This window comes from Trichophyton benhamiae, assembly GCF_000151125.1.
Source record: "Trichophyton benhamiae CBS 112371 chromosome Unknown Abenha-F-W-01a06.fp72, whole genome shotgun sequence".
NCBI lineage: Eukaryota > Fungi > Ascomycota > Eurotiomycetes > Onygenales > Arthrodermataceae > Trichophyton > Trichophyton benhamiae.
The window spans coordinates 521,856-535,257 of record NW_003315105.1 but is presented as its reverse complement, the minus strand read 5'-3'; the positions used below and the strand labels follow the sequence as shown (position 1 = coordinate 535,257).

At 45.7% G+C, this 13,402-nt stretch overlaps 5 protein-coding genes across 5 annotated transcripts; 4 read left to right on the top strand and 1 right to left on the bottom strand.

Moving 5' to 3' along the window:
• Window positions 1-844: 844 nt before the first annotated feature.
• On the top strand, window positions 845-2,798 carry ARB_07623 (uncharacterized protein; the record flags this gene model as incomplete). Its single annotated transcript, XM_003014270.1, has 3 exons — window positions 845-1,063; window positions 1,167-2,188; window positions 2,240-2,798. The coding sequence occupies 3 exons, from the start codon at window positions 845-847 to the stop codon at window positions 2,796-2,798; spliced, it is 1,800 nt and encodes a 599-aa protein (XP_003014316.1).
• A 1,087-nt stretch (window positions 2,799-3,885) lies between these two features.
• On the top strand, window positions 3,886-5,313 carry ARB_07622 (uncharacterized protein; the record flags this gene model as incomplete). The annotated part of the gene is made up of 1 exon (XM_003014269.1): window positions 3,886-5,313. The coding sequence occupies one exon, from the start codon at window positions 3,886-3,888 to the stop codon at window positions 5,311-5,313; it is 1,428 nt and encodes a 475-aa protein (XP_003014315.1).
• Window positions 5,314-6,180: 867 nt separating this feature from the next.
• ARB_07621 (uncharacterized protein) lies at window positions 6,181-8,331 on the top strand (the record flags this gene model as incomplete). The annotated part of the gene is made up of 3 exons (XM_003014268.1): window positions 6,181-6,540; window positions 6,602-6,789; window positions 6,837-8,331. The coding sequence occupies 3 exons, from the start codon at window positions 6,181-6,183 to the stop codon at window positions 8,329-8,331; spliced, it is 2,043 nt and encodes a 680-aa protein (XP_003014314.1).
• A 2,241-nt stretch (window positions 8,332-10,572) lies between these two features.
• Window positions 10,573-11,293, bottom strand: ARB_07620 (uncharacterized protein; the record flags this gene model as incomplete). The annotated part of the gene is made up of 2 exons (XM_003014267.1): window positions 10,573-10,715; window positions 10,819-11,293. 2 exons carry the CDS (start codon window positions 11,291-11,293, stop codon window positions 10,573-10,575), a joined length of 618 nt encoding a protein of 205 aa, XP_003014313.1.
• A 289-nt stretch (window positions 11,294-11,582) lies between these two features.
• On the top strand, window positions 11,583-13,195 carry ARB_07619 (uncharacterized protein; the record flags this gene model as incomplete). The annotated part of the gene is made up of 2 exons (XM_003014266.1): window positions 11,583-12,449; window positions 12,512-13,195. 2 exons carry the CDS (start codon window positions 11,583-11,585, stop codon window positions 13,193-13,195), a joined length of 1,551 nt encoding a protein of 516 aa, XP_003014312.1.
• Window positions 13,196-13,402: the final 207 nt, after the last annotated feature.

Below are 13,402 nucleotides of genomic sequence, written 5' to 3'. Positions count from 1 at the left end.
CATAGACATCTTTCCTGCTAGATCTGCCAATGTATAGACTTCCTCCTTGCCTTTATAGTGTACTATCACACTCTTTATCTTTATCCGCTGCTGTCTTCTGTTATTTTTGTTTCCTTTGCTGTGCTTTTCGCTGTCTTGCTATCAAATTGATGTAGATGCTCGTATCTTATCCACCACTAACCGCGTACTGTACTGTCACAAAACATGTCCTCTCACCAAACTCTGGCCAAGATCTAGTAATATACGTATTCTGATTGGGTAATATATTACCAGCGGCTGTACCGCCGTTACTAGAATTTCATCTCAATCTTTTTTTTTTTTTTTACCTCGCTTTTTTTTTTTTTTTTTAGGGAGAGAAAGAAAAATTCTTACTTAGAAGAAGGAGAATAAAATGAACAATTTCAGCTTCAGTTTTGCATCCTCTGTTGATGTGAATCTCCTTGACTCTGGCACTCCTCCTACTGTGCCTTACAAGTGATCTTGTCTCTTGTCTGTCCTGTCTGCTGCTACTCCCACAATGAGTCTTCCATGCTAGGCGTGCCCGTTGCCACAAAAAAGTCCATCTGAGATATCATATCAACCGACCCTTAAAGCGCATCGACTCTCTATACAGCCAGGTACGACTGCTTTCTCTGCATATATCACTATATATATATTCTCCCTTGCTGCATGATGATTCAAATGGAAAAAAGGATGTTAGACTACTGAATCTCATCTGTGGATAAATCCAATGATATCTGACCACTTTGACACCCCCCAATATCGATATGGCTCTACATATATATATATATATATATATAGTGTTATGTGCAATACAGCTAACCACTATGGATGATACAGCAAGATGTGCGGCATTCTAGCCCTTATCCTCGCTAATCCCACCGAGGCAGCGAGCGTTGACCTCCATGAAGCCCTCTACCTCCTTCAACACCGCGGTCAGGATGCCTGTGGTATAGCTACTTGCGCCTCTGCCGGCCGTATATTCCAGTGCAAAGGTGAATACCTAGGTCTACTTGTGCCTGTCGAGTACCGTACTAAGATAAAAACCGTTAGGCAATGGAATGTGTGGGAAAGTCTTCCAAGACGGCCAGCGCGTCGCTGATCTACCTGGGTTTATGGGGTCTGTCTTCTCTCGCGATATTAAAGTATTTCAACAGTTCTAACAGTTTTCTCAATATAGACTCGGCCATTTGAGATATCCCACTGCTGGAAGCTCAGCCAACGCCGAAGCTCAGCCCTTCTACGTAAACAGTCCTTACGGCATAACCCTCGCGCATAATGGCAACCTGATCAATGCTCCAGAGCTGAAGCGATACCTGGACTATGAAGCACACCGTCACATCAATACCGACAGTGACAGCGAGCTGATGCTGAATATCTTTGCCAATGAGCTCAATGAGACCAAAAAGGCTCGTGTAAACGTGGAAGATATCTTCGCAGCTCTTAGCCGGATGTACGAGCGCTGCGAAGGTGGATGGGCATGCACGGCTATGCTCGCCGGTTTCGGCGTGCTCGGCTTCCGTGACGCATACGGAATCCGCCCCCTAATCATCGGCTCTCGGCCTTCGCGCAGCGGGCCGGGAATGGACTACATGATGGCCTCCGAGTCCGTTGCTCTGGACCAGCTTGGTTTCACCAACCACCGTAACATCGTGCCCGGTGAAGCTGTCATCATCCAAAAGGGCCATGAACCTGTCTTCCGCCAGGTACACCCCAAACTCAACTATACCCCCGACATCTTCGAGTATGTGTACTTCGCCCGTCCGGACTCAGTCATTGATGGAATCAGTGTATACCGTGCTCGGCAACGCATGGGTGAAAAGCTAGCAAAGCGAATCATTACCGCCCTTGGTCCTGATTCTATCAAAGATATAGATGTCGTTATTCCTGTGCCCGAAACGTCCAACACCTCCGCTGCTGCACTTGCTCGGTATTTGGACAAACCATACTCCCAGGGTTTCGTAAAAAACCGTTATGTTTTTCGGACATTCATCATGCCGGAGCAGAAGGCTCGACAAAAGGGAGTTCGGCGAAAATTGAACGCCATGGCATCGGAGTTCAAGGACCGAAACGTCCTATTGGTCGACGACAGTATCGTTCGTGGTACTACAAGCAGAGAGATCGTCATGATGGCTAGAGATGCTGGGGCAAAGACTGTCTTGCTTGCCAGTTGTGCTCCTGAGATAGCGTACGTTTCCTTTACCTACCGTTCCACAATAAAATACTAACTGCTATATAGCCATCCCCACATCTACGGCATCGATCTAGCCTCTCCCCATGAACTGGTGGCTCATGATCGTGATATCAACGCCATCACAGCTTACATTGGAGCTGATGCCGTCATTTATCAGACTTTAGACGACCTTACTGCTTCCTGTGCCGAAATATGCATTGAAAGCGGCAATGCAGAGCCCGTTAAGTTCGAAGTCGGTGTTTTCAACGGGGTATATACAACGCCCGTCTCAGCAAACTACTTCGAACACCTAGAGAAACTTCGCGGTGAAGGTAGAAAAATTAAGAGAGTCGAAAGCGCCAGAGCTGCTGTCCTCAACGGCGTTGCAAGCCACGAGAATCTCCTCATCGCCTCCAGCAAAGTCGACCTAGATGCGAACGGGAAACCACTTGTTGTTGACACCGTCAGACCAGTAGCAGATGCTCCTGCTGCTAATTCGACCGACTCATCCCTCCAAGCGCAAGCTCAGGCGAATAGTCAATCTCAACACCAAAAGCCGACCGAAGTCCCACCTCATGTCAAGGACAGAATGGACATCAGCATTCATAACCTCGGCGATTACTAACTCATACAACCCCCAACCAAACTCGGCTGATACCTCTCGTTGACAGAGCTTATTTCCATTATGTCCCCTTCTCTCTTTGTCTCCTTTTCCCCTTTTCTTCTCATAGAGCCATGATTTGAACGTTTGAATGACCATGAATAAACATAAAGAACAACCGCGAGGTTGCCACATTCTCTTACCCTTCCTGGCCTTTCCCCAGTCTTCAGAGGGCAGTGCGGGACATCCAGCTGCCACTACCACTTCTACCCTTGACCCTGATCCCGATTTAACTCGCTGATCAAAAGCAAATGTGGATGAAGAGAGATGAAATAAAAGTACAGTAACGCGCAGGTACATACTTGCTTAGTGTAGGTAGCAAAGCTCAACACAAATGCAAAAAAATACCATTACATCTTTTTATCTCTTTTTCTGCTTCTCCTTGCCAGTAGTTTAGGACAAGCTTTAGCTTTAATCACCTATATGGCTGACTCCTATCACCCTAAGGTACTCACATCGCCCTTATAATATTTATTTTGAACCTTATTCACTATAGTATACTCCTATAACACAAGACCATACTCTAAATTTATATGGAGCACTTGTCTTGCCTGTACCTCTGTTTTAAGCTTGTACCAAAGGCTGAACCATGGGTCTATGAAGGTCAGTCCCGGTACCAAGCCCAACAGTGGTAGGGACAGAAGATATATGGTTCTTACATCATAGACTGGTAATAGATAAACAAATTTTTATTTATTAACGCCCAAGCTTTTACTTCTGTCTGAATGAATACTCCCGTCACCTAGTTTCATTACTCCTTTACAGAAGGATTCAATCACCAGATTCACACGACTAAATAACAGGCATCAGTGGAGCATAGCTTCTTTATCCTTAAAACTTCTTTCAGACCTTCCCGAGGGCATCGTTAGATTTTCCTTAGACAAAGAGTTGATTTGAACATTCGTTTGAGGGTGGTGTGGGAAAGAAGCAGCGTAGGGGGCAGGGGCACGAGCAGAAGTGTATCAACATCCGGAACATCCAGGCCGGCTTTTCGCTGAGTTATACCTATCTACCCAAAGCGTACCTAAAGAGCTCCCTTTTATTCATCAATATGGCCAGCAACAGGAGCATGATAACCCCCTTACCCCCAGAGGAGCCAGTGATACCTAAGAATGATAACCTCGCAGTACCTCAGGATCACCATGACCGACAAATAGACGACCCGTCGACATATACGGAGCCTAGATATATAACAAGGCAAGTAAAGAGACAAGCCATAACTGGGTCTTCTTCTGCGTCTCCCTCAAAGCGCTCAAAAGTGAAAAGGAAGCAAGGGAACCCGGTCCCAGCTATCGACGAATTACCGCATAATCTAGGTAAAATTGAGATTCTTGATGCTGTTGTAGTGGGTTCAACACAGGACTTTGCTGTTCCCACGGTGCCTCAGCTACATTCAACAGATAGTAGTTCCTCCCCAGCCCCATACGAAGCAGCAACTTCCAGCCCTCGTCGAAATCGTGGCCCCAAAAGTCCATATGGCCTAACACCAGGGGCTAGCCCTTTTCCAGACTGGAAACACCCTACAGTAGCAGAGTGTGAAGAGATTAACAGGCTACTTTCCTCAGTTCATGGAGAAGTCATAGCGCCCAAGGCGATACCACCACCTTCGTTGACCGTATCAGGCTGTGGAGAAGTGCCTAGTATCCTCGATGCTTTGATCCGGACGCTTCTTAGCGGTGCGACCACCGGCAATAACTCTGCCATGGCATTCCAGGGCCTGGTGCGCAAGTTCGGCATTCTTAAAGAGGGTATAGGGAAAGGAAGCGTTGACTGGAATAAAGTCCGTGAAGCTCCAGTGGAAGACATCTACAAAGCGATGAAATGTGGTGGACTCGGAGTCGCGAAGAGCAAATATATCAAACAGATCCTTGAAATGGTATATGAAGAGAATAAAGCTCGGAGAGACGCACTGGTTGAATCGAAGACTGGAAAGGAAATCGACCTCACACGAGCCCCAGGTTCCATAAATGAGACAGAGGAGCAGAAGGACAATGAGATCACCATGGCGAACGAGAATGTGCTCTCCCTCAATCACCTTCATTCTCTATCAAAGGATGAAGCTATGTTAGAATTCGTCAAATATCCCGGCATCGGCGTCAAGACAGCAGCCTGTGTCATTCTATTTTGCCTTCAACGTCCTTGCTTTGCTGTCGACACACATGTTTTCCGCCTTAGCAAATGGCTTGGTTGGATTCCGCCAGATAAAGTCAACGAAATCACTGCCTTCAGCCACCTTGAGGTGAAGATCCCGGATCATCTGAAGTACTCGCTGCATCAGTTGTTCATACGCCATGGTAAGGCATGTCCTCGGTGCCGCGCCATCACAACAGAGAACAGCGAGGGGTGGGAGACTGGCTGCATCATAGATCATCTTGTACAGCGGACTGGAAAGAGAAAAGGTGGACCACTAAAGCAGACAAAGCTCGGCTTCCCAGCGAACAAGTCTACGTATAAGTCTGTATACAGTGGTAAAAGATGATGCACAGGGGAGATCAACATCAGGATGAAAGATTTATCGCCTTTCATAACACAACTGAATGGGGCTGTTGGAGTTGGATCCTAAAATAATGGGTTATACAACGGAAGTCGTAGAGGTATCCCGTGGGTTGAGTAGGGACATCCAAGAACCCTTCTGTCCATCGATCGACGCCTAGCTAGGCGCTCCATCAAATACCCCTCCACCACTATTGTCGCAAGCAACACCTACCCCGAAATGTATAAGGCAGATACATGTACCCAATTATATCGAGAACGTCCCTATAGTGCACGAGTATCATATCGATTTGCTATGAAGCAGCTTCAAAGTTCGTCCACACTCCAAGCCTAGGGTCAGTAAACCAGCGCAGAATATCGAACTGCCAGTTCAAACCACCAGGTCCGGGAAGACAGGGCCAGTCAATATATATTGACGGAAGAAATGAGCAAATGGACAACCTAGCAAAATCCAGCGCGAATTTAGTGCGTTTCTTCTCGAGGGTATATTTAAGAATGTACTCTCAAATAAAACATTAGATATGGATTCTAGGTATCTCCAGCTAGGTATTAATGGAGGCATCTATGCAAAACATAGAATCAACCTTCATAAACAGCCAAATTCACAACTATGTTTTGATATAGAAGCGGTCAACACATGTTGCGCCGCTGGAGTGGAATTCTTGGACATAGTAAAGGTGCAAAAACACAGCCAGCCCTGTTTTGGTCCACATAATAACCTCCAGTTGCATATACCTGGAGAATCGCCGCGCATTGTCATATGCTGGTGTTCGTTGCAATGTTGTCGAGAAGTCGAGCGGATGAAGTTCGTCTGTTCCCCTTTTTGCCTTTTGAGATTAATTTAACTTTAGTGATGTCTTGGCATCAACAACACCTTGCAAGCTCCTTTGAATGCTCGAGGACGAATCTCAAGATTCAACGCATTTCCGCCACGATTCCAAAAGGGCCGGCCAAGGGGATGGATCACCTCAAGCTAGCCTATGCAACGGTGCTGAACTGCACTTTCACCCAATTGCTTACCTCTGCTGTGTTAATACTCCCAACTCTCCTTGTTCTAAAGCTCCTAGCTGCCTCTCTGTTCTCCCAAGATGAACGGCCGGTTACATTTGACGTACCCCTTCCCAAGGAACTGAGCCCTGAATGGAAAGGAGTTGCCTGGGAAGATATCAGTAAAGAGTCACGGGAGATATTGACCTCCCAAGGTACAACTGGGGTAAGTCACTCCCATCTGTTCGACTAATCAGCTATTCCTAACGCGCCCACTTTCTCAATAGACGTTCAGCGAAAAGAAGATTCTGAGCTATTGTCCTGCTGATGGACGTTTGCTGGGAGATGAGAATGGTATAATACCAGCTACGGCAGAGGATATCGATAAAGCGTTCAAACGAGCTTCAGCTGCATATTTGCAATGGCGGGAAACAAGCTTTGCTGAACGTAGGAGAGTTCTAAGGACCCTATTGAAGTAAGAAAATAGATTGACGACACATTTGGACAGACCTGCAGGTACAGAATATATGTGCTAATTGTCCGTTTGCTCAGGTATATCCTTGAACACCAGAATGAGATCGCAACCGCCTGCTGCCTTGACTCCGGTAAAACAAAAGTAGACGCCTGCTTTGGAGATATAATGGTTACGGCTGATAAGTTAAAATGGACAATCGACCATGGTGAAAAGTCGCTACAGACGGACCGTCGCCCAACGAATCTACTTATGATGTATAAGAAAAACACCGTTCGATATGAGCCCCTCGGCGTGGTGGGAGCTTGCGTGTCTTGGAACTATCCATTCCACAATCTGATTTCTCCGGTTATCAGTGCCATATTTGCTGGAAATGCCATCATTGTGAAACCATCTGAGCACACAGCATGGTCATCGATCTTCCTATGCGATATCATACAACGCGCGGTCGTCAGCTGTGGCCATCCAAAGGATCTTGTCCAGACCGTCATCTGCCTACCACAGCATGCTGATGCAATGACATCTCATCCGCTGCTACGACACCTCATTTTCATTGGATCAAAACCTGTTGCCCATGAAGTTTGCAAGTCAGCCGCAAAGGCTCTGATTCCGGTAACTGTGGAGCTAGGTGGAAAGGATCCTGCCATTATCCTCGATGACCCTAAAACCAAAAACGACCTCCCCAGTATTGCCTCCATTATGATGAGGGCGGTGTTTCAATCTGCTGGCCAGAATTGCATTGGGACTGAGAGAATAATTGCACTTCCCAATGTATACGACGAGCTGCTTGAAATTGTCACTCCTCGTATCAAAGCGCTTCGCCTTGGATCTGCCCTCTTAGACGGTAGAGGTGATCTAAAAGCGCAGAAACTTCCTCACACTCCCGATGTTGGTGCTCAAATATCCAGCAGATCATTTGACCGCCTTGAAAGCCTGATATCTGAGGCAGTACGAGACGGAGCTAGGTTGATACATGGAGGGAAAAGATACAACCACCCTGATCACCCCCATGGGCATTACTTTATGCCAACACTACTTGCCGACGTAACTACTGAAATGAAGATTGCCCAGACGGAGTTATTTGCACCCGTCTTCGTTATGATGCGAGCTAAAACGGTAGACGAAGCTATTTCCATCGCAAACTCCATCAAGTATGCCCTTGGTTCCAGCGTCTTTGGACATAACAGGGCAGATGTTGGAAAGTGTGTCTCCCGCCTCGATGCAGGAATGGTTGCAGTCAATGACTTTGCTACCTTCTACGCTGTTGGCCTACCTTTTGGTGGTGTAAAGGATAGTGGTTATGGGAGATTTGGTGGCGCCGAGGGTCTCCGAAACCTAAGCAATCTTAAGGCTATTTGCGAAGACAGGACATTCATCCAGACTAAAATCCCACCGCGACTGGACTATCCAATTCAGAAGGGACAAGGCAAAGGGGAGGATGGTGAAGTCGCATGGAATATGTGTCAGGGAGTGGTAGAGACTGGATACCAGCCATCTCTCTCTGGAAAGATAAGTGGAGTACGGAAAATTTTGGGAAATATGTAAGTCTAGTTCCCGGATTATGAAAAGTATCATTGCTGCAATTATAGTTTTTATACGAGTAAATGAAGTAAACGGCACAGAATATAATCATGCATTAAATCATCCAACGGACTGCGGGGTATCGTTGTCGCAATCCTATTCCTCAAAGCGATACTATCAACAAATGTACAAAAAAAACTGCCATTGAAAACCTTCCTAAAGGATCACCCTTTCCATTTCTTCCTAGCCCGCTCACGGAGTTTGTATAGGTACACTTTAGACAGAACTCATCACGGGTCGTCTCGTATGATGATGCCCCCCGACTCTAGATCGTCGACCTGAACACCAACCGCAGGTTAAGAAGGAGATTATAGCGTGGAGGATGGAAATTGTTCCGTTCACGATTGCCATCAACACGCTCCCAATAGCATTAACGATGGTCATCAGAGCGCGCCCAATCGCGTGGAATGCGCCAACGATCTAAGTGTGGGAAGTTAGACGCATTGTCTCAGGCTGTCTTTAAAGCGTTATACTCACACATGATACGACGGCACCCATGGTTAGTAATAAGATAACTTTTTTCTCTGCTGCAGAGGAAAGCTTGGGTGTCTAGTGGCGTTTGTTTTGGTAATGTATAGTGGTTTCTTGGTTCTTCAAGTATGGTATTGGTAGTTTATTCTATTTTTTAAGAATACACAATCTAGCGAGGGGTAAAGGCAGGTTATATACTCACCAACATCATTTCTATCATGTTCTTCCAATTACCGCCATGTTTGATATATACGAATTCGGTGACGTAGGGAGCGCAACGCTTCCTAGAATCCTGCCTTGATTCCTCACAAAAGCGATGCAAGATGATGATTTTCTGGCCCATGCACCTGTCAGTGACGTCATAACAGACCCACCACGTGGAAATAAGGTTAACCTGCTGACTAAGATAACCTAAACTCCAGGTTTCATGCCCTACGAGATGAAACTTTGTTTCCTGTATATTTGAGCTTTCACAATACTTTTCTGTAGCTCGAATCAAATACACGCTTCTATCATTGTCTATGCAGTCGTCAAGAGTTAATGCGGTTGGCTGTATATATAATAGTGCAAATTCCATAGGACAAGGAGATAGGAAGATTATGTTTCCGTCAAGGTCTCTATCAGTGTACGGAGTAGACATTCCAACGTTGGAGAAGAGTGTAGAATTAAGTGGGCTTGGCAGGCCGATTCAACGGCGAGCTCCTTTCCTTAGTAAGGCTAAGAGGGCTGAGCCGTTATCTAATAGGGCATAACTCAACCAAGCGTAGATCGAGCAAAATATATGCCCTAGAAAAGTCCAAATGCGATAGACAAGATGGCGACTCGCCTTCACCTGTCAACTGGTATTATCGGCTACCTTAATGTGCCCGATTGAAACTGGAATTGCATTTACTCCAAGCAATTCCACTGTTCAGTTCCCAGTGCGAAATGATTCACAAGTCTGAAATTCTATCGAAAACCCCTATCTTTCTCACAGTAGGTATTAATTTGTTTTAAGCGCTATCCGCGAAATGCAGGAACTTCAAAGTAACTTAGACGATGATTTGATCGAAAAGGGATACACCAATTTGACCAAACTACCGCACACTCCCATCCCGGCTAACGAGAGGGAAAAAAAAAAAAAAAGCAAGAGCACAAAATCAGTAAGGAGCAGCAATGAATAGCTCCGAGAAATAAAGTAGACGCCCAAAAATAGGTTTCATCCACCCTGGGGTGACAAAAACTTTAAGGCCGAGCAAGCTGCTATGGAACTAACACGAACACTCGCCTCTAGAGAGAAGGCAAGAGTTAAGAGAAGAGGAGCCCTGGCTGAATAGTGTACGACCCAAAAACCCCCTGAGTACTCAAGGTGAATAGCCATACGGAACTACTCGCTGCAGATTCCCTCTCCGCAAGATATAAATAGGAAGCCATCCCCCTTCCTCAGAATAGGATAATTCTGCGTAGGTTGGCAAAATTGACTCTCCAAGTCACACCAATCTGCATGGAGTGTAGACAGGACATGAACTTTGATTTGCGGTGTATCACCACCGTATATATATCCCCAGAGCCCACAGTGCACCAACATTCGTTTGCCGACTTGGTGTGTTTGTTGACCGGCATACCCTTGGCAAAGGAATGCCGGAGAAAAGGATTCTCACTTGGTTCCAGTATGAGGGGAACTTTGAATCCATGAAGATTCGGATATAACCATCCGTTCGTATTACTGTAAAGGTTTTGAATCTGAATATACTCTTATTTCCCTCTTTGTTGTCTCTTTTTTATTCTGTTTGTTGCGGTACTTGGTGCTTTTTCCACGCGTTTAGCACCGACCTTCTTTTGCCGTTGCTTTTTAGCAATGCGTTGACTTCTTCTTGGTAACCCTCGTTTTCGTGTTCCTATTTGGTATTAGTATGATGATATTCAAACGACCAGAGAAGTCCAAAATTCTGGTTTTGTGGACAGAATTTCAGAGAAATAAGTTACATTACTAGCACGTACCATTTTGTGATGGGGATTTCCGTAACTTCTTCAATATCCATGGAAGCACGTTTATTATAAAAGTATATCGGTCCTCTTCACTAGCCTCTTTCCCTATAAAGTTGAGTAAAAACGGTTGCAGTCGTGTTGGCAGAAGCTTTGTAAGCTCAAAATATATCCCGTTCACGGTGGTAGTGGCTTGTTGTGAGAGCTTTTGGGCGGTCTGAGAGACGGCAAAATGTATGCGAGGTTCTAGGTCCCTGGTGTCCTTGGTCGATCCAGAGCTAATGCTTTTCGAGACCACTTCTTCTGCAAGACGTTGGAATGTCGGCTTCGAGAGAGTGTTTTGGAGAGACGTATTGCAGCGTCCTGAGAGCTCTGTTAAGAGCGTGTCATTCTTTTGTGGAAGGTTGTATTGAGTCGGTTCCGGGTCCCGTGGAGCCGTATACGGCGGTGTTAGCGGTCTTTGGGCCAGCATAATGTCAGCAATAGTCATTAACGGATAGTGAATAACCGTTGTCGATGCCGATGTCGTCGTTCTCGTTCTTCCTGCCTTCTTGCAAGTTATGAAAGGAGAAGATGTTGTCGACACGAACGAGTCACGTGGCTCGTCCCCGCGTCGCGCTTATTCAGAACTCCAACATGTTTGGCGAACGACGAGATACATGTCTTCAGAGTAAAAAGGTGTATTCTTAACAAATGCAGCGTCACACATTTTTTTTGAAAGATGAAGTATTAGTTTTATATAATATATTTATTGTCGGGAGGTGCCTTTATTGTTGGCCATGGCATACCCGTCTCCTGAACCCGAAGACACCAGACCAGAAGAACACCATACACGCGTTATCCTACTCCCTATCTCCACATCAGCCGTGGAATCTTTGAGACTCCCTGGAAATCGAGATTTTGTTGGACCGATTCCATTAACCGGGCTGCCCATTGACCCATCAGTCACACGTGGGAAAGATAAAGTGCTCGCATTCCGGCTATACGAAAATCTAGATCGTCCATACTTCGTCATCGGAAGTGATAAATCGTGCCAAATACAACTTCAGACTACAACGGATGAATGTTGGGTTAATATACGACATTGCCTGTTTATTACGATACCCGATGATAAAGACGATGCAATTCTTCTTCGCAATTCATCCACCTCTCGCTTTGTCCTCCGGGATATTCGCCATAGGAAAGAGGATGGGGAGGAGATATTACCTGGCGATCGACTGAGGATACGACCTGGCCTTATGCATGTAACTTTTGGAGCTGGTCTCGAGTTTTTACTTAAGGTCCTGCCTAGTAGTATCTCGAATACCCGCTCTCCAGTGTCTTCCGGTATTTGCGAGTTGCTGAGCGGACCGACAACTACGGCCAAATCGACCACCCTTCGGCGAAAGAAAACAGCCAACAGAGATCTAACCGATACTCTTCACTCAAACAAACGGATCAAATCTGAGAATTTTCTTATAAAAACTGTCCAGTATGAAGCACGGCCCACAAAGCTGGATCTTGTTGCTGAGACTGGATTAACACACGTTTTTAAGCTCCAACGGTGTGGACGTGTTGTTGCAGCGAAGGTGTGCAGAAAGCCAGATATAGAGGATGCGGTGTATATGTGGGAAAATGAGAGGAAAGTTTTGCAGTCCTTGAAACATGTATGTTCTACGACCTCTTCCACTGTCCAATGTCTCCATTTCCTTCTAACTCGCGCAACTAGCGTAACATTGCACAGCTCCTCGATTTTCAGGCTACTAACCTTACCCTATTCCTTGAATATATTGAGGGATTGGATCTTTCCCAGTACGCTGATGGTGACAGATTCTCAATAATCAAGGAGGAGATGCAACTACGAGTCTGGATAGACATCAGTAGTGCCCTCAAGTATATTCATGAAAAGGGAATTATACATCATGATATAAAACCTAATAATATTATACTTGGAGACCATAAAAGAGGAGCTGTTCTCTGTGATTTTGGGCTTTCTACCCTTGAGCATCGCTATAGCGATGGAGGGTCAACTTCCTATATTCCGCCCGAATTACTCCTAAAACAGAGGGGTAAACCAAGCGACATATGGGCTTTTGGCATTACCATGCTCTTTGTTTTTAGGCACATACAGCTACCTTCTAACGGTTGGCCTATTCGAAGGATCACGGAGGATTTAAAAGTCCGGAAGAAATTCATGGATTGGTGGGATCGCATTGATACCTTACGAAAGAAACTTCCTCGACGAATGACTGCTCTTCGGCAAATGCTGACTCCTGATCCTCAACGCCGGATTTCAGCTTCTGCCCTGTACGACGCCTTGAATAAACAGAGAATAGCAACTGCAACAGAAACAACAACGACGACAACAGCAAAGAAGATTAAAATGAAGAAGTCCTATGTTCTTAAGCGCTGACGAGTTACTGAAGACTTCGTGTGCATGCGCGAAGAACCAATTCGATCCAGCATTATAAATTGCAGAGTGGCTAATTGAACACGAGTATCGTTCGCAGGACAAAGTGTGCCAGATACTCAATGGCTGGTATGTGGGACAAAGTCGACTATTATACTGATAGTATGCTAATTTTTATTTATGTATGTAGGGCCTGGAAATACAGGGAAT